At 43.9% G+C, this 26,827-nt stretch overlaps 1 protein-coding gene across 1 annotated transcript in view; it reads left to right on the plus strand.

Moving 5' to 3' along the window:
- necab2 (N-terminal EF-hand calcium binding protein 2) overlaps positions 1 to 26,827 on the plus strand; it is a 165,326-nt gene that overhangs the window by 22,846 nt on the left and 115,653 nt on the right. The window contains exon 3 of the mRNA XM_080187276.1: positions 16,571 to 16,679. Within this exon, the coding sequence (XP_080043402.1) occupies positions 16,571 to 16,679 (109 nt within the window). The remainder of the gene's footprint in view (positions 1 to 16,570; positions 16,680 to 26,827) is intronic.

The raw sequence follows: 26,827 nt of genomic DNA on the forward strand, positions 1-26,827 counted from the left end.
ATGTAACAACATATGGAACGTAGAAAATTTAATAAGCTTTTGGGATTCCCAAGCAGCAATTCCGTTGTAATTCTGTTTTCCAGTTTTCTTCCCCTTGGTGTTTGGGGCATATCTGTACATATTACCCAGTCGAGCATGTAGAATTCCACAATCTAGAGCGTAAACTTTATAAATTTGAAGATTCCAGTCACAGGAAAACATTATCCAAAGGTTTTGGCTCGTTGAAAATGTAACTGGTTTAAGAAATTCACCTTTAGTTGGTTATGGGGAGACAGTACGGTAGTGTTGAGGTCACTGGACTAGTAATCCAGAGGCCCATACTAATGTTCATGGGGTACAAGTTCAAATCTCACCATGGCAGTTGGTGGAATTTAAATTCAATTAAACATCTGGAACTGAAAAGCTCATCTTTAAAGTTTATTTATTAATCATAAGTAAGGCTTATATTAATTAACACTGCAATGAAGTTACTCTGAAATTCTCCTGGTTGCCACAGTCCAGCGCCTGTTTGGGTACACCGAGGGAGAATTTAGCGTGGCCAATGCACCTAACCAGCATGTCTTTCAGAATGTGAGAGGAAATCGGAGCACCCGAAGGAAACCCCCGCAGACACGGGAAGAACATGCAAACTGCACAGACAGACACCCAAGCTGGGAATCGAAACTGGATCCCTGGCATTGTGAAACAACAGTGCTAACCACTGTGCTGTCGTGCCACCCTTGATAATCTTGATAATGATCACCATAAAACCATTATTGATTGTTGTATAGACCACCTGGTTCACTAACATCCTTCACAAAAAGAAATCTACTGTCTTTACCTGGTCTGGCCGACATGTGACTCCAGAGGCACAGCAATGTTGTTGACTCTAACTGCCTTCTGAGTAAGCCGATCAGCTCAGGAGCTCAGGAATGGGCAACCAATGCCAATTTTGATACATCCCATGAAATAATTTTTGGAAGTCCTTGGGGCTTAGGTTCATGTGAATTGCCCAAATACAAGTTTATTACTCAGAAACTCTTCCAAATATCCTGACAGCTTAACCCTGTTAATACTTATTATTTCTCCCCCTTTAATATGAGTTCTCTCACCTGCATGCATGTTGAAGTGAAGATCCTTCTCACCAAACAATCATACCCTGACATGGCACCTTGGTTGTTAATTAGTTTCACTCGTTGGGCCAGAATGTGCTCAGAGTGGCAATCTGCCAACTACCTTGGCAAAAATTCTTAAGAGTCTGTCTCGGTCATCCTTCCAGAGTCCAGCACAGTGCATCCTCAGCTCCAGCGCAAAGTGTAAAAGAAGTGGAAGAAAGGATAACAAGTTTCCCTTTTGACAGCATAAAACTGCCATAAAGCGGGTTAGTTTAAATATCCCATTGAAAGGGACGGGCCCAGGAGAATGTCTAAGTAAGAGCAGATATGCGGGCAGATGAGTTAGACATGGACGGGGAGTTGGACATTGGGGGAGAGTCAGACATCGAGGGGATGGGGTGGGTCGGACATCAAGAATGGGGGGTGGGGAGGGTCGGACACTGAGGATGTAGGATGGAGGGTGGAACACTGGAAGTGTGGGTGTGAGAGTCAGACATCGAGGGTGTGGGTGGGGTGGTTGGACGTCAGGGCGTAGGGAAGGAGGGTCAGACATTGGGGGTATGGGGTGGGTGTTGGACATAAGAGGTCAGGTTGTGTTGGCAGGTTGGTTGGGATTGGGGTGGGGTCAGGTCAGGAGGCATTGGGGGTCAGGTCAAGTCGTGGAGGGAAAGGGGATTCAGGTGGATTGGGGTTCGGTGAGGCGGGGTGGGGGGAGGGTGGGGGGGTGGTGGGTAGTGGTGAATGTCAGGTCCAGCTGGGTTAGGGTGCCTAGTTGGGTAGGAGGAGGTGCCATGATGTGGGGAACACCATGGCAGTGGGGTTGGGGGAGTGGGGGGGTCCCCAGGAAGTGGTGGGTGTGGGGAGAACCCTGTGCAAGGCTCTGTTTGGGTGATTAAGATAGTTCAGCTGAAGTTAGAAGTGGTTTTACTCACTCTATCTGAGTAACAATTAGTGTAAATCTGGCAAAATCATTTGGCTTAACGATTTAAATCACTTTATTGGAAACTTCCCAGTCCAGCATGATTTTCCAGGGAAAATGAGAACTTTAGACGTTCACTGAACAAGCCCTTACCTAGGAACATCTTTGGGGCATTCCCTGAATCCGATCCTGTTCTGTCATGATGTTATGGGCCAATATCTCCTGTCTGGCCATTAAAAGGGACAGGAGAGGTCCTGGGTTTTAGCTAGATTCTGGGGATGATTTCGAACCTGCACTCTCTGTCTGAGGTAATGGCGTTTGCTCAAAATTCAGAGAGTGCGATGCACGCCAGTGAGTTTCTGAGTTCCAATCTTGCCATACACTAGCATGTCATTAGTGAGCACTCCCTGGGGCTTCCCCGCTCATCACGTATTCAGCAGACACCAGTGTGACATTATGCCAGAGCCATTTAAAACAGGTTCACCTATACGTGAATCTGTCGTGGGGTCTCCCTTAGCGCACAAATGTAAGTATGTTGGTGGAGAGGAACAGAAGGACATGGTGAATGTGGGGGTGGAGGGGTGGAGATGGATGGTGATGGGGGAAGGAGGGAAATGGTGCCTGTGATCGTGGCGAATGGGGGAAGGGGCCAACGATCGGCGGGGAAGAGAAGTGCAAAATCTGATTGGGTATGGGGAGTGGAGCCTGTTTGATGCTGAAATATTGGAGAGCCAGTTGCAAGAGGTAGATGAGGTGTAACTGTGTGTATTTGGGTGTAAAAATGTGTATTTAGGTTGGCTGTGTGTATTTAGGTGTGTGCTTATTTATGTGTGACTGTGTATTGAGATGTAACTGTGTATTTAGGTGTGATTTTGTGTGTGTCAGTGTGATTGTGTGCATATTTAAATATGATTCTGTGTTTATTTAGATGTTAGTGTATATATTTAGGTGTGACTGAGTATTTAGGTATGATTGTGTGTGTATTTCAGTGTGATTGTCTGTGTATTTGTGTGATTATGTGTTTATTTAGATGTGACTGTATTTAGGTGTGGTTATGTATGTACTTAGGTAAGATTATTTGTGTATTTAGGTGCGAGTGTGTGTGTATTTAGGTGTGAGTGTGTGTTTATTTAGCTGTGAGTGTTTGTGTATTTAGGTGTGAGTGTGTGTGTATTTAGGTGTGGCTGTGTATTTAGGTGTTGCCGTGTATTTAGGTGTGGCTGTGTATTTAGGTGTGATTCTGTGTGTATTTAGGTGTGATTGTGTGTGCATTTAGGTGTGTGTGTGTGCATTTAGGTGTGTGTGCGTGCATTTAGGTATGAGTGTGTGTGCATTTAGGTGTGAGTATGTGTGAACATTTAGGTGTGGCTATGTATTTAGGTGTCACTGTGTATTTAAGTGTAATTCTGTGTGTATTTAGGTGTAATTCTGTGTGTATTTAGGTGTGATTGTATATTTAGGTGTGACTGTGTATTTAGATGTGATTCTGTGTGTATTTAGGTGTGAGTGTGTGTGTGTATTTAGGTGTGGCTGTGTGTGTATTTAAGTGTGGCTGTGTATTTAGGTGTGGCTGTGTATTTAGGTGTGATTGTGTGCGCACTTAGGTGTGAGTGTGTGTGTGCATTTAGGTGTGAGTGTGTGTGTGTATTTAGGTGTGAGTGTGTGCATTTAGGTGTGGCTATGTATTTAGATGTCACTGTGTATTTAAGTGTAATTCTGTGTGTATTTGGGTGTGATTCTGTGTTATTTAGGCGTGATTGTGTATTTAGGTGTGACTGTGTATTTAGGTGTGACTGTGTATTTAGGTATGATTGTGTGTGTATTTAGGTGTGATTGTGTGTGTATTTAGGTGTGATTGTGTGTGTGTATTTAGGTGTCGCTGTGTATTTAGGTATGACTGTATTTAGGTGTACTTCTGTGTGTATTTAGGTATGATTGTGTGTGTATTTAGGTGTGATTCTGTGTATTTAGGTGTGATTGTGTGTGCATTTAGGTGTGAGTGTGTATTATTAGGTGTGATTGTGTGTGCATGTAGGTGTGACTATGAGTATCTAGGTGTGATTGTGTGTATTTAGGTGTAACATTTGTGTCTTAGCCGTTTGAGGGTCTTTTTTTTGGAAGTTTGGGAGGTCATCTGAATGAAGAATGTTACTCTCTAGGCCATGCCTATGTCCTCTCACCTCATTGAAGTCTCACTACAAGTTTGTTTTTGCTCCTGAAACTCATAGTCAGGACTCCATTTGAAGCACTGGACATAAATCCTGCCCTCTCTCACTGTGCCCAGACTATGTAGCACACTTGTCTTGAAGATGGAAATGTGCCAGGAAGCTGCTGAAGTATCCAGGCCAATGTTATCCTTTGCTGTCTGGGGATATCTCAGGATATACACAGCACTGGGTATCTCCTTGTGCCAGTTTCCCATTGTCCTACATATTATGTGAGCATCTGTTTCATATCTAAACATTCTAGAGCAGTAGATTCTTGTCAAAGCAATTAACTTGTCACTTTTAGATGAATTACCTTTACCATCTCTGCCCACTTTTACTTCCCTACCCTCTTACTCTCTGTACAGTACGGGATTAGGTACAGAGTAAAGCTCCCTCTACACCGTCCCATCAAATACTTCCAGGACAGATACATCACGGGGTTATATTAAGTTTTAAATCTTTGAAGATTAAAGATTCCCTGAGGGGCTATTTAGCCATTGATGAAAACAATGCTGATGTGTTCAGTGATTCTGTAGAATCACAGAATACTACAGTGCAGAAGAGGCTCTTTGCCCATCGAGTCTGCAGTGATGCATTATATGCCCTGACCTGCTCACTTAATCTCACTTGCCAGCAGTTGGCTCATCACCTTGAATGTTATAGCATGCCAAGTACTCATCCACGTACTTTTTAAAAAATGTGAGGCATTCTCCACCCTCCCAGGCAGTCCATTCTAGACTGCCACCATCCTCTGAGTAAAATCCCCCCAAACCTCCCATCCCTCACTTTTAACTTGTGTCTCTTTGTAACTGACCGTTCAACTAAGGGGAACAGCTGTTCCCTATCCACCCTTTCCATGCCCCTCATAATCTTGAACACCTCAATCAGGTCGCCCCTCAGTCTTCTCTGCTTCAACAAAAACAACCCAAGCCTATCCAATCTCTCTTCATAACTTAAATGTTCCAACTCAGGCAGCATGCCAGTAAATCTCCCCTGCGCCGCTTCCAGTGCATTCACACCCTTCCTGTAATGTGAAGACCAGAACTGCACACAGTACTTCAGCTGTGCCTCAAAGTTCTATACACCATGACCTCTCTGCTTTTGTAATCGATACCTCAATTGATAATGATGAGTGTGCCATATACCACCCTATTCTCCACCCTATTAACCTGCCTTCAAGATCTAAGAATAAACACGCCAAGGTTTCTTTGTTCTTCAGAACTTCCCAATGTTGGGCCTGTCATATGATATTTCCTTGTCAAATTATTCCTTCCAAAGTGCATCACCTTACACTTTTCAGGGTTCAATTCCATCTTTTACTTATCCGCCCATTTGATCATCTATATCTTCAAGTAACCCAAGACACTCAACCTCACTGTTACCCACCCAATCAATCCTTGTGTCATTGGCAAACTTACTGATCTTACCCCTAATATAGTCATCTATGTCATTTCTATAAATGACGAACAATAGGGGTCCCAGCACTGATCCCTATGGTATGCCACTGGTCATTGGCCTCCAGTCACTAAAGCTAATTATCAATCCACCTTGATGGATCATGACCTTTTGTAGTTCCTTGCGGTCTTGGGCTGAGCAGGAGCCATACCAAGCTGGGTTACAACCAGAAAAAATGCTTTCTATGGCACATCTGTGAAAGTTGGTGAGAGTGGTAGCTGACTTGCCAAATTCCCTTAGTCTTTTGAGAAAGTTGGTGGGCTTTCTCAAATATAGTATCGGCATGGGGGGACCAGGACAGGTTGTTGGTGACCTGGACACCTAAAAACTTGAAGCTGTCGACCCTTTCTATTTCGTCCCCATTGATGTAGACAGGGACATGTTCTCCTTTATGCTTCCTGAAGTTGATGACAATCTCCTTTGTTTTGTTGACATTGAAGGAGAGATTATTGTTGCCGCACCAGTTCACCAGATTCGTTATCACCAGATTTGAGATCCAACCCAGTACAGTGGTGCCGTCAGCAAAATTGAAAATCAAATTGTAGGGGAATTTGGCCACACAGACAAAGGTGTATAAGGACTATAGTAGGAGGCTGAGAACACAGCCTTGTGGGGTCCCGGTGCTGAGGATGATCATTGAGGATTGCTTCACAACTGGAAAGAATTAGAGGTGTTGGTGAAATGGGGGAATGTGGAGAAGGTCTGTGATAGAGCAAAAAACAGGAGATTAAATGACAAAATAGTTGATAGGACAGAGCCAAAGTGATAGGTAATGAGTAAGTAGAGAAACAGAAGATTCTGCCATCCTGCTGCATTGCTTTTTATGTGCAGCAGGCTGGGAGATTCTAGCAGAGGCTGATTTGCACAATTTACACTGAGTGCCAGATCTCCGTGAGTCTCCCAGCACTGATTTTCCGGTGCCACCAGCTCCACAATGGAAATCAGCGTGAAGCTGCCTAATATATGCAGCAGGTAATTTGAATATAATTTAAATCATATTAGCGGCCCGGGACTGAAATCTCCGAGCCCGCTAGCCTCTACCCCCTAAGCTTCAGTAGGATGGGAGTATTACACACCAGCGGGGTTTACTATAACTCCCCACTCGCAGGGAGCTGGCAGCCCAACCCTACTGGAGTTTAGTGGGGGCAATTGAAGCCCCCGCAGAGGATTGAGCGTCAGGGACGGAGGGTGACCCTGGGCATTGCCACCTTGGCAGTGCCACCTTGGGCCACCAGGCACAGCCATACGGACAAAGTGCCAGTGCCAAGGGGGGGATCTTGACATTGGTTATTGTCTGCATATCGGGTCGCAGGCCCCCACGATCATGGGGGGAGGGGAGCTGTTGGTTGAGACTGCCTGTAGTAGTAGGGGCCTGAGAGCTCCGGCTTCTAATGTGCATATGCAGCATCAGAGGTCTGCACATCCATAATGTCTCCCTCTACAGGCTGATTGGCAAATTAAGCCCAGCCCACAGCCTTTAGTGGCTAGAGACTGACTGGCTCATCTTTTCCAAGGCTGAGTGCATAAGATTGGGCGTGAAAACTCACCCAAAAAATGGATCAGGAACTCTCCCATTTTCATGCTAACTGGACATTTAGAATCAATCTTTTAAAATTCTGTCCAATGTATCCAGAGTGATGGGAATGGGACGATAATGAAAAACTGCTAATGAAAAGTACAATGGAAAGACCTGGAAAATGGTTTGAAAGAATAAGGAACAAAATGGGGTTGCAGAGAACTGAAATTGTTGAACTCAATTTTGAGTCCAGAAATCTATAAAGTTCTTAATCAAAAGACAAGGGGCATGATATTTCCAAGCAAGTTCTGAGTGTCAAACAAGAAAATGGGAGTTATTGCTCCAGTTTGTTCGGTGAGCTATGCATCGCAATTTTCCGACACTTAGTGCAATGGAAGAGCTGCCAAGCAATTCTCGCCAGAATGAATAAAAGTGTCTGCAGCTGTATGGTGTTAACAATGTAGAGCTGCACATAAGCACTGGACACACAAGGGAGTCATGCTGGAGAGATGGCAGTCAAAAGAAGTGCCTCAAGGTTCAATAAGAGAGAGCTGGGCTGTCTGCTGAATGCTGTACAGGGAGGTGGTTATATTCTACGCCCCCAGATGGGTGATGACCCAGGGGCCGGGCAGCAGTGTGGCCTGGGAGGCCATGGTGGCAGTTTCTTAATGCCCGGGCACTGACGTGGAAGACCAGCGACTAGTGCTGGAAGAAGCTCAATGAACTCGTTCGGCAGCAAGGTTGAGTGCCCATCCCATTCTGACATCAGTCCCATCTGTTGTGCCTGCAATGTCCACGTTGATCCAACCCTGACACCCCACAGCCTTCCAGCATCCGACCCCCACCAATACCTTCCTCCAAACCTTCAGTCAAACCTTGTCACAGCCCCTGCCTGCCAATGCTCTGCCCCGGCTTACACCACCCAACCGATCCACCTCTGACACCCTGTGCCCTTCCAGCCTTTCAATCCCCCTTTCTGTGTCAGTATGGTAAGAGGACATGTAACTGCGAGACATATGAAAAAACTGGAGGTGGGGTCCCTATGAGGAGTGCTCACTGGAGCTGGCAATGAGGGCGAGGAAAGAAAGGTCAACGACAACCAGGTCAACATGCACCATGGAAATGAGTACCTGCCAATCCTTAATTCATACGACATATCTCAATTAAGTAGCATACTGTCTAGGTACCTGCCCCTCCTTTCTATTCAACCTTGTATCCTTTATTGCAGGAAATGACCCTGATGCACCCAGCCCATCTGCCCCTGAATCACTGACTGTTGTGCACAACACTCCCAAAGATGTACATCAGGTAGAGGTGGGAGCATCTGAGGCCTCAGACACATGAAGGTCTGCCAAACGCAAGGATTAAGCTGGCCTCCAAGCCAGGTACAAGGCCACTGGGATCGGTCATCCAGAAGCTGCTGGACGTTTATCAGCAGAGTTGAGAAATGCAGGAGGAGCTGTCAGCAACAATGTGGCTCTTTGGAGGAGTCCAACAGACTTCTGCTGCAGGAGATGGCACTGCATTGCATATTACACAGCCCAATACTGCAAGGGTCGTGTCCACAGTAGACAGCCTGGGATGGGGAATGGTCACCATGGGCGACAGGGTCCTGGGCATCCTGGGGACACAGCTGCCCATGGCTGAGGGTGTCGCTGGCATTCTGGAGACACAGCAGGCCACAACTGTGGGCCTTGAGAGCTTGGTCCAGTCTCAAAGAGATAATGCTGAGGGTTTCCCAAACTTAGCCCAGTCTCAGAGGGCCACTGCTGAAGGATCACACAACATGAGGTAGATACATCCGGGCCTTCAGGACTAGCAGAGCCGGTGGTGCTGAGCAATGCTTGAGGATGGACTGGGAGGCAGCATGGGCCTTGTTGTAGCAGGTATCCGCATCCCTCCCAGTGTCTGGCCTCCACACTGGTGTCATCAGCAAAGTCCTCAGCAGGAAGCCCCTGTCCTCCATGAGCCATCCCGGCAGTCTGGGCTGGTCCTTCTAGAAGCTGGGATGTCCAAACTCTGGAGGATGTAGCTGTCGTGTACGATCCCTGTGTGGCATGCACATACGTCCATGGTATTCATCCGGTGGTCGCAGGCAATCTGCATGAACAGGCAGTGGAAACTCTTTCTACTGATGAACGGCACTCCCAGGCCATGTGGGGATCACAGGGGGATATGGGGCATGCAGAGCCTGCAGCCCCGGCTTCCAGTTGAATGGAATTGCCAACCTGGACAAACAGAGCATCTGTTACTTCTTGGGTGAACTTGCGCAATGAGGGCTGCAAAATGTTACAGATGTCCCAGCTGGAAGCCCGGGAGGATCCAGTGACGTAGAAGTTTCGGGCTGTCATGACCTTCACTGCTATGTAGTGTCCTCCTGTCCCTCGAGGTGCTAGGTCTCTGAGGACCTGACACAGGTGTCACACTGCTTACTAAAACAGAATATTTACAGTGCAGAAAGAAGCCATTCAGCCCATTGACTGTACGCTGACCACAATCCCACCCAGCCTCTATTCCCGTAACCCCAGGTATTTACTCTGCTGATCCCTCTGGCACTAAGGTCAATTTAGCATGGCCAATCAACGTAATATGCACATCTTTGGACTGTGAGAGGAAACCGGAGCACCTGGAAGAAACCCACGCAGACATGGGGAGAATGTGCAAACTTCACACAGACAGTGCCCCAAACCAGGATAGTTACATTAGGGAGGGAGATTGATGAGGCTTTTGCGAGGATTGGGGAATTGCAGCTGAGGAAATTTTGGATATGCTGGTGTTATTCTCCTTAGGATAGAAGGGGCTGAGAGGAGAATTGATTTAGATATATAACATTGTCAGAGATCATATCAAGTGGATGGGATGAGCCTTTACCTCATGGTCATGAGGTCATGACAGCAAGGTCCATGATGGGTGGGGTGGTGGGGGGCCTAGATTTAAAGTGATTGGTTGAATGATTAGGTGGAGATGGAGAAAGTGCATTTTACCCAGAGTGTTGTGGAAGTTAGGAATTCATGCCTAAAAGGATGGTAGAGGATAGAAACCTCTGGAAAGAAAAAAAAATCTGCTATTGTTAGGAGGTGGGCCAGAGTCTCTCTGGTGTTTTTGGGAGCTGTATTGTCTTCAAACTGTTCTAAATCTCAAGAACATTTGACTGAAAAATTCAACTAATGGCCTCAATCCTGTTGTACATGAGCATTAGTCTATACTGTGTTAAACCTATGAATAGGGTCTTTTGTCTATGGGATTGATTAGAACATTGTAGATATTTTATTAAGGAGTATACGTTATCATGAATGTTTGTTTCTTGTTTGTAATTGATAAAAGTTCTTGCTAATTTTCTTACTATACATGTTAACTATATTCTTAAATAAACTTTGTTTGATAAAAGTTCCCAAGTGGGTCACTTGATTCATACCTGAAGTGAAACATCTCATGCTTATCCTAGCGAAATTCAAGATACAGAACTTATGATTCAGGCGGGCTTCATAAGAGACTTTGCAGTTTCTAACCTGAGCCATAGCATGGTTCTAAAGCTCTAGAACTGTTATATTATCTCTAGGCTTTGGTTGATCGATATCTATGGATATTTGAAGAGCATGTTCTGTTTTTTCTTGTAACTCTTTGTAGCGACACATGGTATGATTGAGTGCAATAATACTCAAGAAGCTTGACACCATCCAAGATAAAGCAGCCCTCTTGATTAGCATCTACAAACATTTAAACCCTCCATCACTGATGAACAACGGTAGCATGTGTACCATTTACAAATGCACTGCAGGAACATATCACAGTTCCTTGTATAGCAACTTTCAAACCCACAACCACGACCATCTAGAAGGACAAGGGCAGCAGATTCCTGGGAACATCACCACCTCCAAGTCACTCACCATCCTGACTTGGAAATATATCGCTGTTCCTTCACTGTTGCTGGGTCAAAATTCTGGAACTCCCTGTATCAGCTCTGTGGATGTAGCTGCAGCACTTCAAGGAGGCAGCTCACCACCACCTCCACAGGGGCAGTTTGTAATGGGCAATAAAAGCTACCTGAACCAGCAACACCCTTAATCGCACAAATTAATTTTTAAAAAGTTGCTGTCACTGTGAAACAATGATATTCTAAATTTCCACTATCGAGCTCTGGCCAAGATAGTTATCTCAGGAAATAATAAAAGAAAGAAATTTGTTCAAATTTCTTTAGCACTTTTCTGTTTCCTAGGACTTCCTTAAGCACTTCACAACCAACGCAATACTTTTGAAATGTAGTTGGTGACTCTCCCAAGAATGTTCGAAGTGCTGAATTTGCGGGAAAACTGAAGTAAATCATGACTGTTTTTCAGTGGGAGTTCACACTGGAATCTCCCACTCTCTGTGCAATGCAGAGATCACAATTGTAAATATCGGACGGCGGGGTCTATTCACATTGGTGTCTGACAGGTCAGGAACTCTGCGCACGCACAGTGGCCCCAAATTGTCAGCCTGCACTTTGCTGACCAGCTAGATCACAGTGCTGCCCCTCATCACCCCCCTCCCCACCCCTGCAGTTTGATCACGGCCTCCATGAGCATTCCCAGCCAATCCCAACTCCCCCCTCCTGTTCCTGGGTGCCCTGATCTCTAGCCTCCCTCCAGCAGTGATGACCCTCCCCCACACCTGCCCATACATGGGAGGCAAACCCCCTCGAGCAAAATCCTGATACCCCAATTCCCCTGGCAGACCCTCCCCTATCAGAACTCCCTCTCTGTCACGGGAGGCAGAACCCTCGTGGCAGACCAACCCTCCCTCAGCCCGTCCTGATTGCTGGCCTCCCTGCAGCCCCGATTGGCAGCGGGACACTCCATCTCCACTGATTTCCCCAATCCCTTCCCCCTAGGCCCTATCCCTTTGGCAGTGCCCCATGCCCGGTGGGCATTGCCAAGGTGCCCCAAAGGCATGGGCACTTTGCCCCTTGGGCAGTGTCGGGGCACAGGCTGACCCCTGGAAGGCCCTAATTGGCCCCCACCTTCACTCTAGCAGGGTTTTCCACTATTTCCCCAAAAGCAGGAAGCTAGTCTGAACCCCACCGGAGTGAAATTGTACTGATGAGATGGGAGATACTAACGGGCTGGGAGGCTTCAGTCCCAGGCCCGCTAATGACATTAAAATAAGATTAAAAATAGATTAGAATCACTTACCTGCTGTTCTGGCTGGTTTCCAATGTGGTCCCGACTGCGCCGGATATCCAGCGCTCAGAGATGCGCGCGCGTCAGGAACACAAACACGAATCCTGTGAATTGGCCCAGCCTGCCGCACTACAAATAAACGCACCGGGATGGGAGGACACTCCGGTAGTCTCTACTGCAGTGTAGTGCATAATACTTAATCTGTGCATAGCAATAACCCACAAATAGCGGTCTGATGACCATGTCATCAGTTTTTAAGCTTTGACTAAGAAATAAATATAAATCGGCATTTTGCTGTTTTTCAAGATAATTTCTTCCAGTGGAGAAGTTAATAACTTATCCAAAAGCTGACTCCTGTGACAGTGCAGTATCCTATTTGTATTACACAGAAACAGTCTGGAGTGCAGGATGTGGTTTTCTAAAATCTGCCACGTTGTTTGATCCTGATCCGAGCATCCAACCACACATCCCATTTTTCACTACGACCAGCTCCTTCTACCTCCACAATGTCAACTGCCTCCATCCCTCACAGCCTATCTGCTGCTGAAATTCACAACTACACCTGTTACCTCCACACAGAGGAGGTAGGTTGAGTGTGGGCTTTGCTGTGTAGGAACGGGAGCAGGCTGACTGTGGAGTGGAACAGTGGATTTAGGAGCAGGAGTACACCAGTCTCTAAGATCATTGCTGATATTAACTCAATTTTCTCATCTATCAAATATCTACCTAATTCAGCCCTGAATATATTCAGTGACCCAGTATCCACTGCTTCCTATGGAAGAGAATTTCACACACTCAGAGAAATAATTCTTCTCATTTCACTCTTAAACAGTAGGCCTCTTATTCACGAACTGTATCCCCTAATTCTAGTTTCCCCCACAAGTGGAAACACAATCCCCCCACTCTATCAACTCACCTCTTATATGTTTCAGTAAGATTACATCTTATTCGTTAAAACACCAATGGGTGTAGGCCCAAGAGAGTTGGAGACTCTGACAGGTGTTGTCAGTGCAAGATTGAGAATTGGGTTTCATTGTGGATGCAGTGCAGCCTGAGGCCTTGCACTAATGAGTGAAAAGAATATTGAAACAGGGAAACATAGAAAATAGGAGCAGGAGTAAGCCATTTAACCTTTCAAGCCTCATTCATTATGATCATGGTTGATCATCCAATTCAGTAACCTATCCTGTTTTCCCCCAGATCCTTTGATCCCTTTAGCCCCAATAGCTATATCTAACTCTTTCTTGAAAACAAACAACCTTCTTGAAAACAAAAAATGTTTTGGCCTCAACTGCTTTCTGTGGTAGTGAATCCCTCAGATTCACCAATCTCTGGGTGAAGAATGCTCTTCTTATCTCGATGCTAAATTACATACCTCGAATCCTTGGACTATGACCCCTGGTTCTGACTCCCTCAGCATTGGAAACATCCTTTCTGCATCTACCCTGTCTAATCTTATGAAAAATTTATGGGTTTTCTATGAGATCACCCCTCATTTTTCTGAACTCCAGCAAATATAATCCTGACCAACTCAGTCTTTCTCCAGTCCCACCACCCTAGAAATCAGTCTGGTAAACTTTCTCTGCACTCCCTCTAGAGCAGGAAAATCCTTCCTCAGATAAGGACAGCAAAACTGCCCACAATATTCCAGGTGTGGCCTCACCAAGGCCCTGTATATTTGCAGCAAGATATCCCTGCTCCAAAACACAAATCCTCTAGCTCTGAAGGCCAACATACCATCTGCCTTCTTTACTGCATTCTCAACCTACAATGCTTATGGATGTGTTTTGACAAGCACTTTCTTAGTAAGGAAGAGATAATACTGCATTCTTGACCTACAATGCTTGTGGATGTGTTTTGACAAGCACTTTCTTAGTAAGGAAGAGATAATATCAAATCCTCATTCTGCAAACCTTATTCACTGTAGGTTCTCAATTCAATCAATGATTTAAAGAAAAGAGAATCCTGATCAATCTCCTGAAGTTTAAAACTGAGTGCTGTAATGTTGTTGGCAGGCAGTGATTGCCCAGGCCCCTGGCCAAATGCCAACCAAAACCCTGTGGAGAAATCTCACTCAGCTGCTCTCCTTTCTTCATTTTTTTCCCATTCTCTTGGATACGCTGCCCTGTACAGCTGTCCAGGATTTTATCTGAGACCCTAATGGACTCAGACTTTCCATTTCATTGGACTAAAAGCTGAGTTGTCACTGATTGGTGTGACTCAGGGATAAGGTTGACAGGGTTGTTCTGGTCCCCATGGAGACCAATAACTTGAAAGAACAAACTTTCCAAACAACCCCAATGGAGAAACTTCTCAAACAATCCCAATGAAAAAGCTTCCCAATCTCAATGGAAAACAAAACGTTGCAAAAGTCTCAATGGAAAAATTATCCATACAATCACGGCAGAAAAACTTCCCAAACAATCCCAATGGAAATAATGTTGGTAGAAAACAGTGTTGGTAGAAAAACTTCCCAATCTTAGCAGAAAAACTTCCCAAATAATCCCAATGAAAAAAATGTCCCAAACATTGCTAATCGAAAACAAAACTTCCTAAACAGTCTTGGCAGAAACACTTCCCAAACAATCTCAGTGGAAAAACTCCCAAACAACCCCAACAGAAAAACTTCCTAAACGATTCCAATGGAAAAACTTCCCATACAACACTGGAAGAAAAATTCCCAAACAACCCTAATGGAAAAACTTCCCATACAATCCTGGGAGAGAAACTTCCCAAACAACCCTAAGGGAAAAATGTCTCAAACAATCCCAATGGAAAAACTTCCCAAATAATCCAGGGAAAAAAAACCTAAACAACTCCAATGGAAAAACTTGCTGCTGACTTAAAAGGTTGTGTGTTCAAGTCCCACAAATTCCAGTTTAAGGTCAGTGATGAGAAAGTTGCCAGATTTTATTATCGGATTTGTGAGTGACTCAGCTAGTAAATACATATATAATCAGCACAAGAGTTGGCACAAAGTGAAGGACATTTCTGTTTTTATTTGTTCATGGGACATGGGCATTGCTGACTGGCCAGTATTTATTGCCCATCCCTAGTTGCTTTTGGAGGGCAGTTGAGAGTCAACCATGTTGCTGTGGATCTGGAGTCACACATAAGCCAGATCAAGTGAGGACGGCAGATTTCCTTCCCTAAAGGATATTGGTGAACCAGATGGGTTTTTACATCAATCAACATGGTCATCAATAGATTCTTAATTCCAGATATTTTTATTGAATCCAAATTCTACCATCTACCATGGCAGGATTCGAACTTAGGTCCCCAGAACATTAGCTGAGTTTCTGGATTAATGATCTAGCGATAATATCACTGGGCCATCGTCTCCCCATACATCGCTAAATGGGTGTGTGGCATGCAACAGAGTGAAGAAAAAAGAAAATAGTAATGATATTGCTGAAAAAAGAGACATCCTACCAAAGGTTTAAACCATGTATTCATCAGGATACCTTGCCAAGAATTTTCTAACAGGAACAGAGAACAACTGTTTATACCATATGAAGAGAGAGTGCTGATTGGTGGAAAGAGTGGCATAGTGGTATTGTCATTTTTCTAGTTATCCAGTGATCCAGAGATGCAAGGTAGTGCTGTGGGAACATATGTTCAAGTCCTATCACAGCAAAATTTGAATTCAATAAAAATCTGGAATCAAAAATCTAATGATCACCATGAAAGCATTGCTGATTGTTGTAAAAAAAAATTTGGTTCACTAAGGCCCTTTGGGGAAGGAAATCTGCTATCTTTACCTGGTCTGGCCTACCTGTGCCTCCAAATCCACAGCAATGTGGTTGACTCTTCAATGTCTCTACAACAGCAATTAGGATGGGCAATAAATACTGGCCTAGCCATGGGGTGCCCACATCTCATGAAAGAATAATAGAAGAAATGGACTCCATTAGGTGCAGTCTAAATTGTTTCTCCATTACTATTGACTAATTTCTGCAAACTGTCCTGATGAGTGACAGATGAAAAGCTTTGACAATCTGTCTCTTTTTACAGCAGTATGACCAATGACTATGCCCTGATTTATTGGATGTGATAAACAGGATTTGTCTTAGGGCCTGAATTATTCACCAACAGTATTAATAAACCATTTGAAAGGATGTCCAGGTGACAGTCATTTAGAACTATTTTATAATCTGTTGCTGCTTGCAATGATTTGGGTGCCTGGATTTCTTCTCATCCTTTTGTTTCTTTGGTTTCAGACGATGGTAAATTGTCCTTGGATGAATTCCGGGCCTTTTTCTCTGATGGGACACTCAATGAAGAAGAACTGGAAAATCTCTTTCACACAATAGACTCTGACAACACCAAGTAAGACTTTCCCTTGCCTCTGATTATTTTGCTCAGGCCTCTTTGACACAAGGACTATTAGGCCTTAAGTGTAGAGCCACATAGGGTATAGGTGCTATCACCCACCCTGTTTTTGTATAACATTTTAGGTACTGTATTGAGTACAAACACATGAGGGTGAGATACACAATTGGTTGCTGGTTGGAAAGCATATTTTTGGGAAGCACATTGGCTAATTCCAAAGGGAATGTCCAAGAATGAGAAATTACACCCGAAGCTTGATCCCTTCTCAATGGTTTCTGCAGGATGTCATGTCAATCACCAATTTAGTGTAGGGGATGCTAAAATAAGTGGCACCTATGGCCCAAATGCTCACTTGAAGTGGGTACTGCTCAAATGACTATGCCATTATGGGAGTGCCCACTGCCCTGGTGCTGATTCGGCTGACAGACACAAGAACTCGGTGAAGAAAAATGAGTAACTACTTTAAAAGAAAAAAAATTGAAATGTTTTGGGGAAGAGGAGTGAGATTAATTGGATTGCATTTTCAAAGAGATGGCACAGATATAGTAGGCTGAAGGACATCCTTCTCTGCAGTGTAATTCCAGGAGAGGCTGCTGGAAATCTTTTAACATTTCTGGTCTAGTATCTGATTCCATCAAATTGCCTATCTGTTATCCCAACATTTATATATAAAATATAGATAAATAGTGTGACACGGGTTAGCTTGACTGCATTGGAGAACTGGAGGTAATTAAGTCAATTCTTGGTATGTATTGTGCTCTCCATGATTTATTCTCAGGTAGTGAGCATTGCATTAATTGTGAAAGATTTATTCCCATTCTACTGGGAATATTCTCTACTTTCGTATGCACTCCCCAAGTCTAAAGAGTAACTGCTGAAACTCTGTATCATCCCCTTTTAGACAGCAGTTAACCATGAAGTCATTCTCCAATTCTAAGACTTTTAAATGAGACTGGATCAGATTGAATGATGCTGATACTGCTTTAGCTACAGTGCAATGTGTGTTTGACAGTTCATGGGACCTATTGTGAAATTGATACCTGAGGTGTAACATTGTTTATTTGACTGTTCTGATGCAGCACATGATGGGTTTTGCAATTCGGGTATGGCACTGTGTGTGATTGACAGTTCAGGTGCAGCTCAGTGTGTGATTGACAGTTCAGCTGTAGCACTTTGTGTGATTAACAGTTCATAAGACCATAAAAACATAAGTTTAAGAGCAGAATTAGGCCATTCGGCCCATCAAGTCTACTCCATTATTCAATCATGGCTGATAAGTTTCTCAACCCCATTCTCCCACTTTTTCCCTGTGACCTTTGATCCCTTTACCAATCAAGAACCTATGTATTTACATCTTAAATACATTGAATGACCGGGTCTCCATAGCCTTCTGTGGCAGTGAATGCCAGAAATTCACCACCCTCTGACAAAATTCCTCCTCATCTCAGTTCTAAAGGGTTGTCCCTTTACTCTGAGGCTGTGCCCTCAGATCCTACCTATTTTTTCCTACTACTGGAAATTTCATTCCCATGTCCATTCTATCCAGGCCTTTCAGTATTCTGTAAGTTTCAATGAGATTCCCCACCCAATCCTCCTAAACTTCATTGATTACAGACCAGAGTCGTCAAACATTCCTCTTACATCAAGCTTTTCATTCTTGGGATCATTCTTATAAACCTCCTCTGGAGTCTCTCCAAAGCCAGCTCATCCTTCTTTAGATACAGGGCCCAAAATTACTTGCAATATTCCAAATGTGGTCTGACCAGAGCCTTCTAAAGCCTCAACAGTACATCCCTTTTTTCCTAGTCTTCTACACCTAGTTCAGGTGTACCACTGTGTGTGATTGACAGTTAAGTGCAGCATTTTGTGATTGACAGTTCAGGTGCAGCATTGTGCGTGGTTGAGAATTCAGGTGTAACTCTGTGTGATTGACAGTTCAGGTATAGCTCTGTGTTTTATTGCCTGTTTGGGTATAGCACTTGGTTGTGTGTGACAGTTCAGATGTAGCACAGTTGTGGTTGATAGTTCAGATGGAGATTCAAGTGTAGCACTGTGTGATTGACAGTTCAGGTGTACCACTGTATGTGAATGCCAGCAACACTGTGAGTAATTGAATGTTTGGATGCTTAAATGTGTGGCTGACAATTTGGGTGTAGCACTGTATGTGACTGACAGTTCAGCTGTAGCTCAGTGTGATTGACAGTACAAATGCAATTCTGTTTGTGATTGAAAGTTCAGTGACAGCAATGTGTGATTGACAGTTCAGGTGCAGCACTGACTGTGATTGACAATTCAAGTGAAGCTCTGTGTGTGATTGATACTTTGGGTGTAAAATTGTATGTGATTAACAGTTCAGATGTAGCAGTGTATGTTATTGGTAGTTCAGGTGTACCTCTGTGCGTGACTGACAGTTTAGATGTAGCACTGTGTGTGACTGACAGTTCAGGTGTACCATTGTGCGATTGACAGTTCACTGTGTGCAACTGACAGTTCAGGTGCACACTGTAGCTCAATGTGATTGACAGTTCAGGTATAGCAATGAAAACAGCTGCAACAATTCCTTATTTTGTTCTCAGCTTTTTGGTGTACCTTTTTTTTTCTTTTTCAGCCTGCCTGTACTGCAACACTGGGCTCATAAACTGCTACTGAGCTTTAATCTATGTCAGTGCTTTCAATCAGCTTCAGTTTGCTAAGTTTGGGTTTGCAATTGCAGTTTGAGTTTTCATTTCTTTATCAACTGAGTCAGTTTGCTTTCTCTGTTCCCCATTTCAGTTCCTCCATTTTTAATTAGGGTCTGTTTTTAAAAGTATAAGCATTGACACCATGCATTTCATCACAATTTTTACGTTGGGGATAAAGAAAGCTTTACCGTAATAAAGATTTATTTTCAACTGTTTCAAAATTTTGCAAATTCTTATCATCATAAATGCCTTATTACATATTATGCAAGCAACCATTCGTCGTGTTTCACAATTACGCATATTTTATTCATAATATGTGTACTATCATATCTACTATATAAGTTAAGAGCTTACCAAAGCCGAAGTAAGTAAATATTAATGGTTAGGATTATCAGACATGGTAGAATTATCAAAACGACCTTACCTCTTTAAACTCTGAACAGAACATTGGCAATTCCATTGCTCATTTTTCTCGCAACACATTCAATGTTTAGTTGAAGGGTCCCATTATAAAATTTCAGTGAAACAGCAAAATTGTCTCACAAATTTGATTGAGTTTTTTGAAGGGGTAACCGAGAAAGTCGATAATGTTGTCTACATAGACTTTAGCAAGGCCTTTGACAAGATACCACATGGTAGCTGTTCCATAAGGCTAAATGTCATGGGATCCAGGATGAGGTAGCCAATTGGATACAAAATTGGCTTGATGACAGAAGACAGAGGGTGGTTGGAGAGGGCTGTTTTTCAAACTGGAGGCCTGTGACCAGTGGTGTGCCTTAAAGATTGGTGCTGGGTCCACTGTTATTTATCATTTATATTGATGATTTAGATGAGAATTTAGGAGGCATGGTTACTAAACTTGCAGATGACACCAAGATTGATGGCATAGTGGATAGTGAAGAAGGTTATCTTGGATTGCAATGGGACTTTGATCAATTGGGCCAGTGGGCTGATGAATGGTAGATGGAATTTAATTTGGATAAATGCGAGGTGATGCGTTTTGTAGAATGAACCACGGCAGGACAACTCAGTTAATGGGAAGCTGTTGGGGAGAGTTATAAAACAAAGAGATTCTAGGGGTACAGGTTCTTGGCTTCTTGAAAGTGGAGTCACAGATGGACAGAATGATGAAGAAGGTGTTCAGAACGCTTGGTTTTATTGGTCAGAACTTTGAGTTGGGACACCTTGTAGAAGACCATAAGATCATAAGACCATAAGACATAGGAGCAGAATTAGGCCACTCGACCCATCGAGTCTGTTCCGCCATTCAATCATGGCTGATATTTTTCTCTTCCCCATTCTCCTGCTTTATCCCCATAACCCCTGACCCTCTTATTAATCAAGAACCTATCCATGTCTGTCTTAAAGAACTCAATGACCTGGCCTCCACAGCCTTTTGTGGCAAGGAGTTCCACAGATTCACCACTCTCTGGCTGAAAAAATTCCTCATCATCTCTGTTTTAAAGGATCATCCCTCTAGCCTGAGGTTGTGACCTCTGGTTCTAGTTTTTCCAACTAGTGGAAACGTCCTCTCCACGTCCATTCTATCCAGGCCTTGCAGTATCCTATAAGTTTCAATAAGTTCCCCCCTCATCCTTCTAAATTCCAATGGGTACAGACCCAGAATCCTCAACCATTCCTCATATGTCAAGCTCATCATTCCAGGGATCATTCTTGTGAACCTCCTCTGGACCTTTTCTAAGGCCAGCACATCCTTCCTTAGATATGGGGCCCAAACTGCTCACAATACTCCAAATGGGGTCTGACCAGAGTCTTATATAGCCTCAGAAGTACATCCCTGCTCTTGTAGTCTAGACCTCTCGACCTGAATGCATTTGCCTTCCTAACTGCCGACTGAATCTGCGTGTTAACCTTAAGAGAATCTTGAACAATGACTCCCAAGTCCCTTGGTGTTTCTGATTTCCTAAACATTTTTCCATTTAGAAAATAGTCTATGCCTCCATTCCTCCTTCCAAAGTGCATAACCTCATGCTTTCCCCCATTGTATCCCATCTGCCACTGCTTTGCCTACTCTCCTAACCTATCCAAGTCCTTCTGCAGCCACCCTGCTTCCTCAATACTACCTGTCCCTCTACGTATATTTGTATAATCTGCAAACTTAGCAACAGTGCCTTCAGGTCCTTCCTCCAAATCATTAATGTCTATTGTGAAAAGTTGTGGTCCCAGCACCTACCCCTGAGGCACACCACTAGTCACCAGCTACCATCCTGAAAAAGACCCCTTTATCCCAATCTCTGCCTTTTGCCAGCCAGCCAATCCTCGACCCATGCCAGGATCTTACCCTTAACACCATGGGCATTTAACTTATTTAACAGTCTTCTCTGCGGCAACTTGTCAAAGATTTTGCAAATCTAAATAAATCACATCCACTGGTTCTCCTTTATCTAATTTCCTTGTTAACTCCTCAAAGGACTCTAACAGATTTGTCAGACATGACCCCCACTTGACAAAGGTGTGCTGACGCAGTCCTACTTTATCATGCATTTCCAAATACGCTGCAATCTCATCTTTAATAATAGACTCTAAAATCTTGCCAATGTCCAAAGGCAGGCTAACCTACCTATAATTTCCCATCTGCTGTCTCCATCCCTTCTTAAACAGAGATATCACATTAGCTACGTTCCAGTCCTCTGAGAGCCTCTTTGCATCCAGTGTTTCCTGAAAGATCACCACCAATGCCTCCACAATTTCCTCAGCTATCTCTTTTAGAACCCTGTTGTGTAGTCCGTCCAGTCCAGGTGATTTATCCACCTTCAGTCCTTTAATTTCCCCAGAACTTCCTCCTTAGTAATGGCCACTACACTCACCTGTGCCCCTTGACTCTCCTGGAGCTCTGGCATCCCACTGCTGTCTTCCACCATGAACACTGATGCAAAGTAACTATTCAATTCCCCTGCCATTGCTTTGTTTCCTATTATTATTTCTCTAGCCTCATTTTCCAGTGATCCAATGGCTATGTTTGCCTCTACTTATCTTTTATATATTGAAAAAAACTCTTCCAATCTTCTTTTATATTACTAACTAGCTTACACTCATATTTCATCTTCTGCTCCCCTTGTTGCTTTTTTAGTTGTCTTCTGCTTGCTTTTAAAGGCTTCCCACCCCTCTGGCTTCCCACCAATCCTCGCCATTTTGTATGCTTTTTCTTTTGCTTTTATGCTGTCCTTGACTTCCCTCATCAGCCGTGGATGCCTCATCCTCCCCTCAGCATGTTTTCTCCTCCTTCGGATGAATTTCTGTTGTGCCTCCCGAATAACTCTCAAAAACTTCTGCCATTGCTCTTCCACTGTTTTCCTTGCTAGGCTCCCTTCCAATCGACTCTGGCCAGCTCCTCCCTCATGTCTTTGAGTTTAGCTTTATTTAATTATAATACTGTTACACCGGATTCCAGCATCTCCCTCTCAAACTGCAGGGTAAATCTTATCATATCGTGGCCATTGCTCCCTAAGGGTTCCTTCACCTTATGTTCCCTATTCAAGTCTGCCTCGTTACATATCACCAAATCCAGAATTGTCTGTTCCCTAGTAGGGTCTATCATAAGCTGCTCCAAAAAGCCATCCCTTAGACATTCCACAAATTCCTTTTCTTGGGATCCACTACCTACCTGAGTTTCCCATACTGTTTACCATATACATAGACGATCTGGAGGAGGGGGCTGAGTGTAGGATACCAAAATTTGCTGATGACATGAAGATGAGTGGAAAAGCGAACAGCATGGAGAGCATGGAAAGTCTGCAGAGAGATCTGGATAGGCTGAGTGAGTCGGCGAGGACCTGGCAGATGGAGTATAATGTTAGCAAATGTGAGGTTTGGTTAAAAATAATAGTAGGAGGGAATATTATTTAAAGGGTGACAATCTGCAGCATGCTACTGTACAGAGGGACCTGGGGGTCCTTGTGCACAAATCACAAAAACCCAGTCTGCAGGTGCAGCAGGTGATCAAGAAGGCGAATGGAATGTTGGCCTTTATAGCGAGGGGGATAGAATATAAAAACAGGGAGGTCTTGCTGCAACTGTACAGGGCACTGGTGAGGCTGCAAATGGAGTATTGTGTGCAGCTTTGATTCCCTTATTTGCGTAAGGATATATTGGCCTTGGAGGGGGTACAGAGAAGATTCACCAGGCTGATACCGGAGATGAGGGGGTTAGCTTATAAGAAGAGATTAAATGGACTGGGCCTGTACTTGTTAGAGTTTAGAAGGCTGAGGGGGAATCTTATAGAGGTTTACAAGATAATGAAGGGGCTAGATAGGGTAGAGGCAGAGAGATACTTTCCACTTAGAAAGGAAAACAGAACCAGAGGGCACAGCCTCAAAATAAGGGGGGGGATGCAGTTTAGATCGGAGTTGAGGAGGAACTTCAAAGGGTGGTGAATCTCTGGAATTCTCTGCCCATTGAAGTGGTGGAGGCTACCTCGTTGAATATATTTAAGTCACGGGTAGATAGGTTTCTGATAGACAAGGGAATTAAGGGCTATGGGGAGAAAACGGGAAAGTGGAACTGATCCACTTCAGATCAGCCATGATCTTATTGAATGGCGGGGCAGGCTCGAAGGGCTAGATGGCCTACTTCTGTTCCTATTTCTTATGTTCTTATGTTCCCAGTCCACCTGCATATTGAAGTCCCCCACGATTATTGTAATATTGCCTTTTTTATATGCATTTTCTATCTCCTGGTTTATTTTTTGCCCCACATCCTGAATAGGAGGACTGTACATACCTCCCATCAGAGTCTTTTTACCTTTGTAATTCCTCAATTCTACCCACAGAGATTCTATGTCTTCTGATCCTATATCACTTGGTATTGATTTAACTTCATTCCTTACTAACAATGCAATCCCGTACCCTTTGCCCATCTGCCTGTCCTTCCGATAAGACACATATCCTTGTATATTTAGATTCCAGCCTGATCCCTTTGCATCCACATCTCTGTGATGCCCACAACATTGTACCAGCCAATTTCAATGTGCGCAAGCTCATTGACCTTGCTCCATATACTGTACGCATTTAGGTATAACACTCTCAGTTCTGCATTGACCACCTCCCTTCTCATATTTGTCACCTATTTTGCTCTGCCTGCAGTTAGATTCCTGCCACCTTCTGTACTCTCTGTTCTATTCTGTGGTCTGGAAACTTTACTAACTTCTCCTGAGCCCTCAGCTCCATTAACCTGCACTTCTACCCTTTCCTTTAACTTTGATTTTCTAATTCGCCATACAGCTGAACCCTCTCCCCACTATTTAATTTAAAGCCCTATCTATAGCCCTATTTATACAATTCACCAGGACTCTGGTCCCAGCATGGTTGAGATGAAGAACGTCCCATTGGAACAGGTCCCCTCTTCCCCAATACTGGTGCCAATGTTCCATGAATTCAAACCTATTCTTCCCACACCAATCTTTGAGCTATGCATTTACTTCTTTAATATTATTGACCCTGTGCCAATTAACTCGTGGCTCAGCTAGTAATCCAGAGGTTATTATCTTTTTGGTTCTGCTTTTTAATTTAGCTCCTAGCTGTTCATATTTCCTTAGCAGAACCTTTGTTCCTGGTCTACCTATGTCATTGATACCTACATGGACCACAACAACTGGATATTTACCCTCCCATTCCAAATTCCTCTGGCGTCCAGATGAGATATTCCAAACCCAAGCACCAGGCAGGGAACGCAGCCTTCAGGATTCTTGATCCTGGTCACAGAGAACAGTGTCAACACTCCTAACTGTACTATCCTCAATTATGACTACATTTCTTTTTTCTCCCTCCACTTGAACGGCTCCCTGTACCATGATGCCTCAGTTAGTTTGCTCATCCTCCTTGCTGTACCATTCCTGTCCATACAGGGGGCAAGAATCTCAAACCTGTTGGACAAGTTCAGGGACTAAGGCTCCTACAACCCTACCTCCTGAACCCCTCTACCTGCCTCACTTGCAGTCACACCCTCCTGTCCCTGACCACTGGCTGAATTCAAGGTATTTAATCTGAGGGCTGTGACTGCTTCCTGGAACGCAGTGTCCAGGTGTGTCTCCCCGCTCGCTGATATGTCACAGCATCTGAAGCTCAGAATCCAGCTCATCCATCCAGAGCTGGAGTCCCTCAAGCAACCAACACTTACTACAAACATGCTCACTGGGAACCACAATGGGGTCCACCAGCTTCTACATCATACATGAACAACACATTCATCTTTATTTTGTTTCATTAGTTTTTAATTTGTGTTTTAATTTTATTTAATTTTTTTTTTAAATTATATATCTCCTTATTAACTTAGTCTCAAAGCAATGTCTAACCAGCAATTTAAATACTTTTTTCAAATTTAGTGCAGCTCCCTGTTAGCCCATCAAATTACAGTCCTCCTGTGTTGTCACTTTTAAGTTTTTTTAGTCCAAGCTCACTGTCAGTTTCAGAGAATCAGGAGTAATACTTACTGACCAATCAGCACTCTCCCTTGTAGCCTCTTCTGCCTGTTTCACCTGACTCCCTGTATTCACCCGACTCCAAAAGCACTCCTCACTGTCAGGCAGCACTCACCATGCTGTCAGAGCAGCGCTGTGAGGCCTTTGTTTTTATAGGCACAACTTAAAAGCCCTGGAACTGCTTTTCACCAGTTGTATAAACAACCAGCAAAATTCAGTTGAGAGCTGGCTCAGCTGATTCCTGGTGCAGTAATGCACTAAAGTGCAGCTTTTAACTTCCCAAATAAGAACTAATTTAGCTCACCCTGAAAGCAACTACTTACCTCCTTAAAACGTGTCACTTGAACTCCCTGTTTTCACCCAACTCCAAAAGCAGTCCTCACAGTCAGGCAGCACTCACCGTGCAGCAACACCATGAAGTTGTGCAAAACATTGGTATGGCCACACTTGAAATACTGTGTACAGTTCTGGTCACTATTATAGGAAGGATATTATTAATCTAGAAAGAGTGCAGAAAAAAGATTACTAGGATGCTATGGGACTTGATGGTTTGAGTTATAAGGAGAGGCTGGATATACTGTGACTTTTTAAAGTTTAATTATTAGTCACAAGTAAGGCTTACATTAACACTGCAATGAAGTTACTGTGAAATCCCCCTAATCGCCACACTCCACTGCCTGTTCGGGTGCACTGAAGGAGAATTTAGCATGGCTAATGCACTTAACCAGCACGTCTTTCTGGCTGTGGAAGGAAACTGGAACACATGGAGAAAACCCATGCAGACACAGGAAGAATGTGCAAACTCCACAGACAGTGACCCAAGCTGGGAGTCGAACCCGGGACCCTGGTGCTGTGAGGCAGCAGTACTAGAAACTGTGCCATCGTGCCGCCCTGGAGTGTGGGAAACTTAGGGGTGATCTTATAGAGATCTATAAAATAATGAGGGGCATAGATCAGCTAGATAGTCAACATCTTTTCCTAAATGTAGAGGAGTCTAAAACTGAAGGGCATTTGTTTAAGAGGGGCAA

This window comes from Carcharhinus amblyrhynchos, chromosome 4 (genome assembly GCF_965287045.1).
Source record: "Carcharhinus amblyrhynchos chromosome 4, sCarAmb.v2.hapA, whole genome shotgun sequence".
Lineage (NCBI taxonomy): Eukaryota > Metazoa > Chordata > Chondrichthyes > Carcharhiniformes > Carcharhinidae > Carcharhinus > Carcharhinus amblyrhynchos.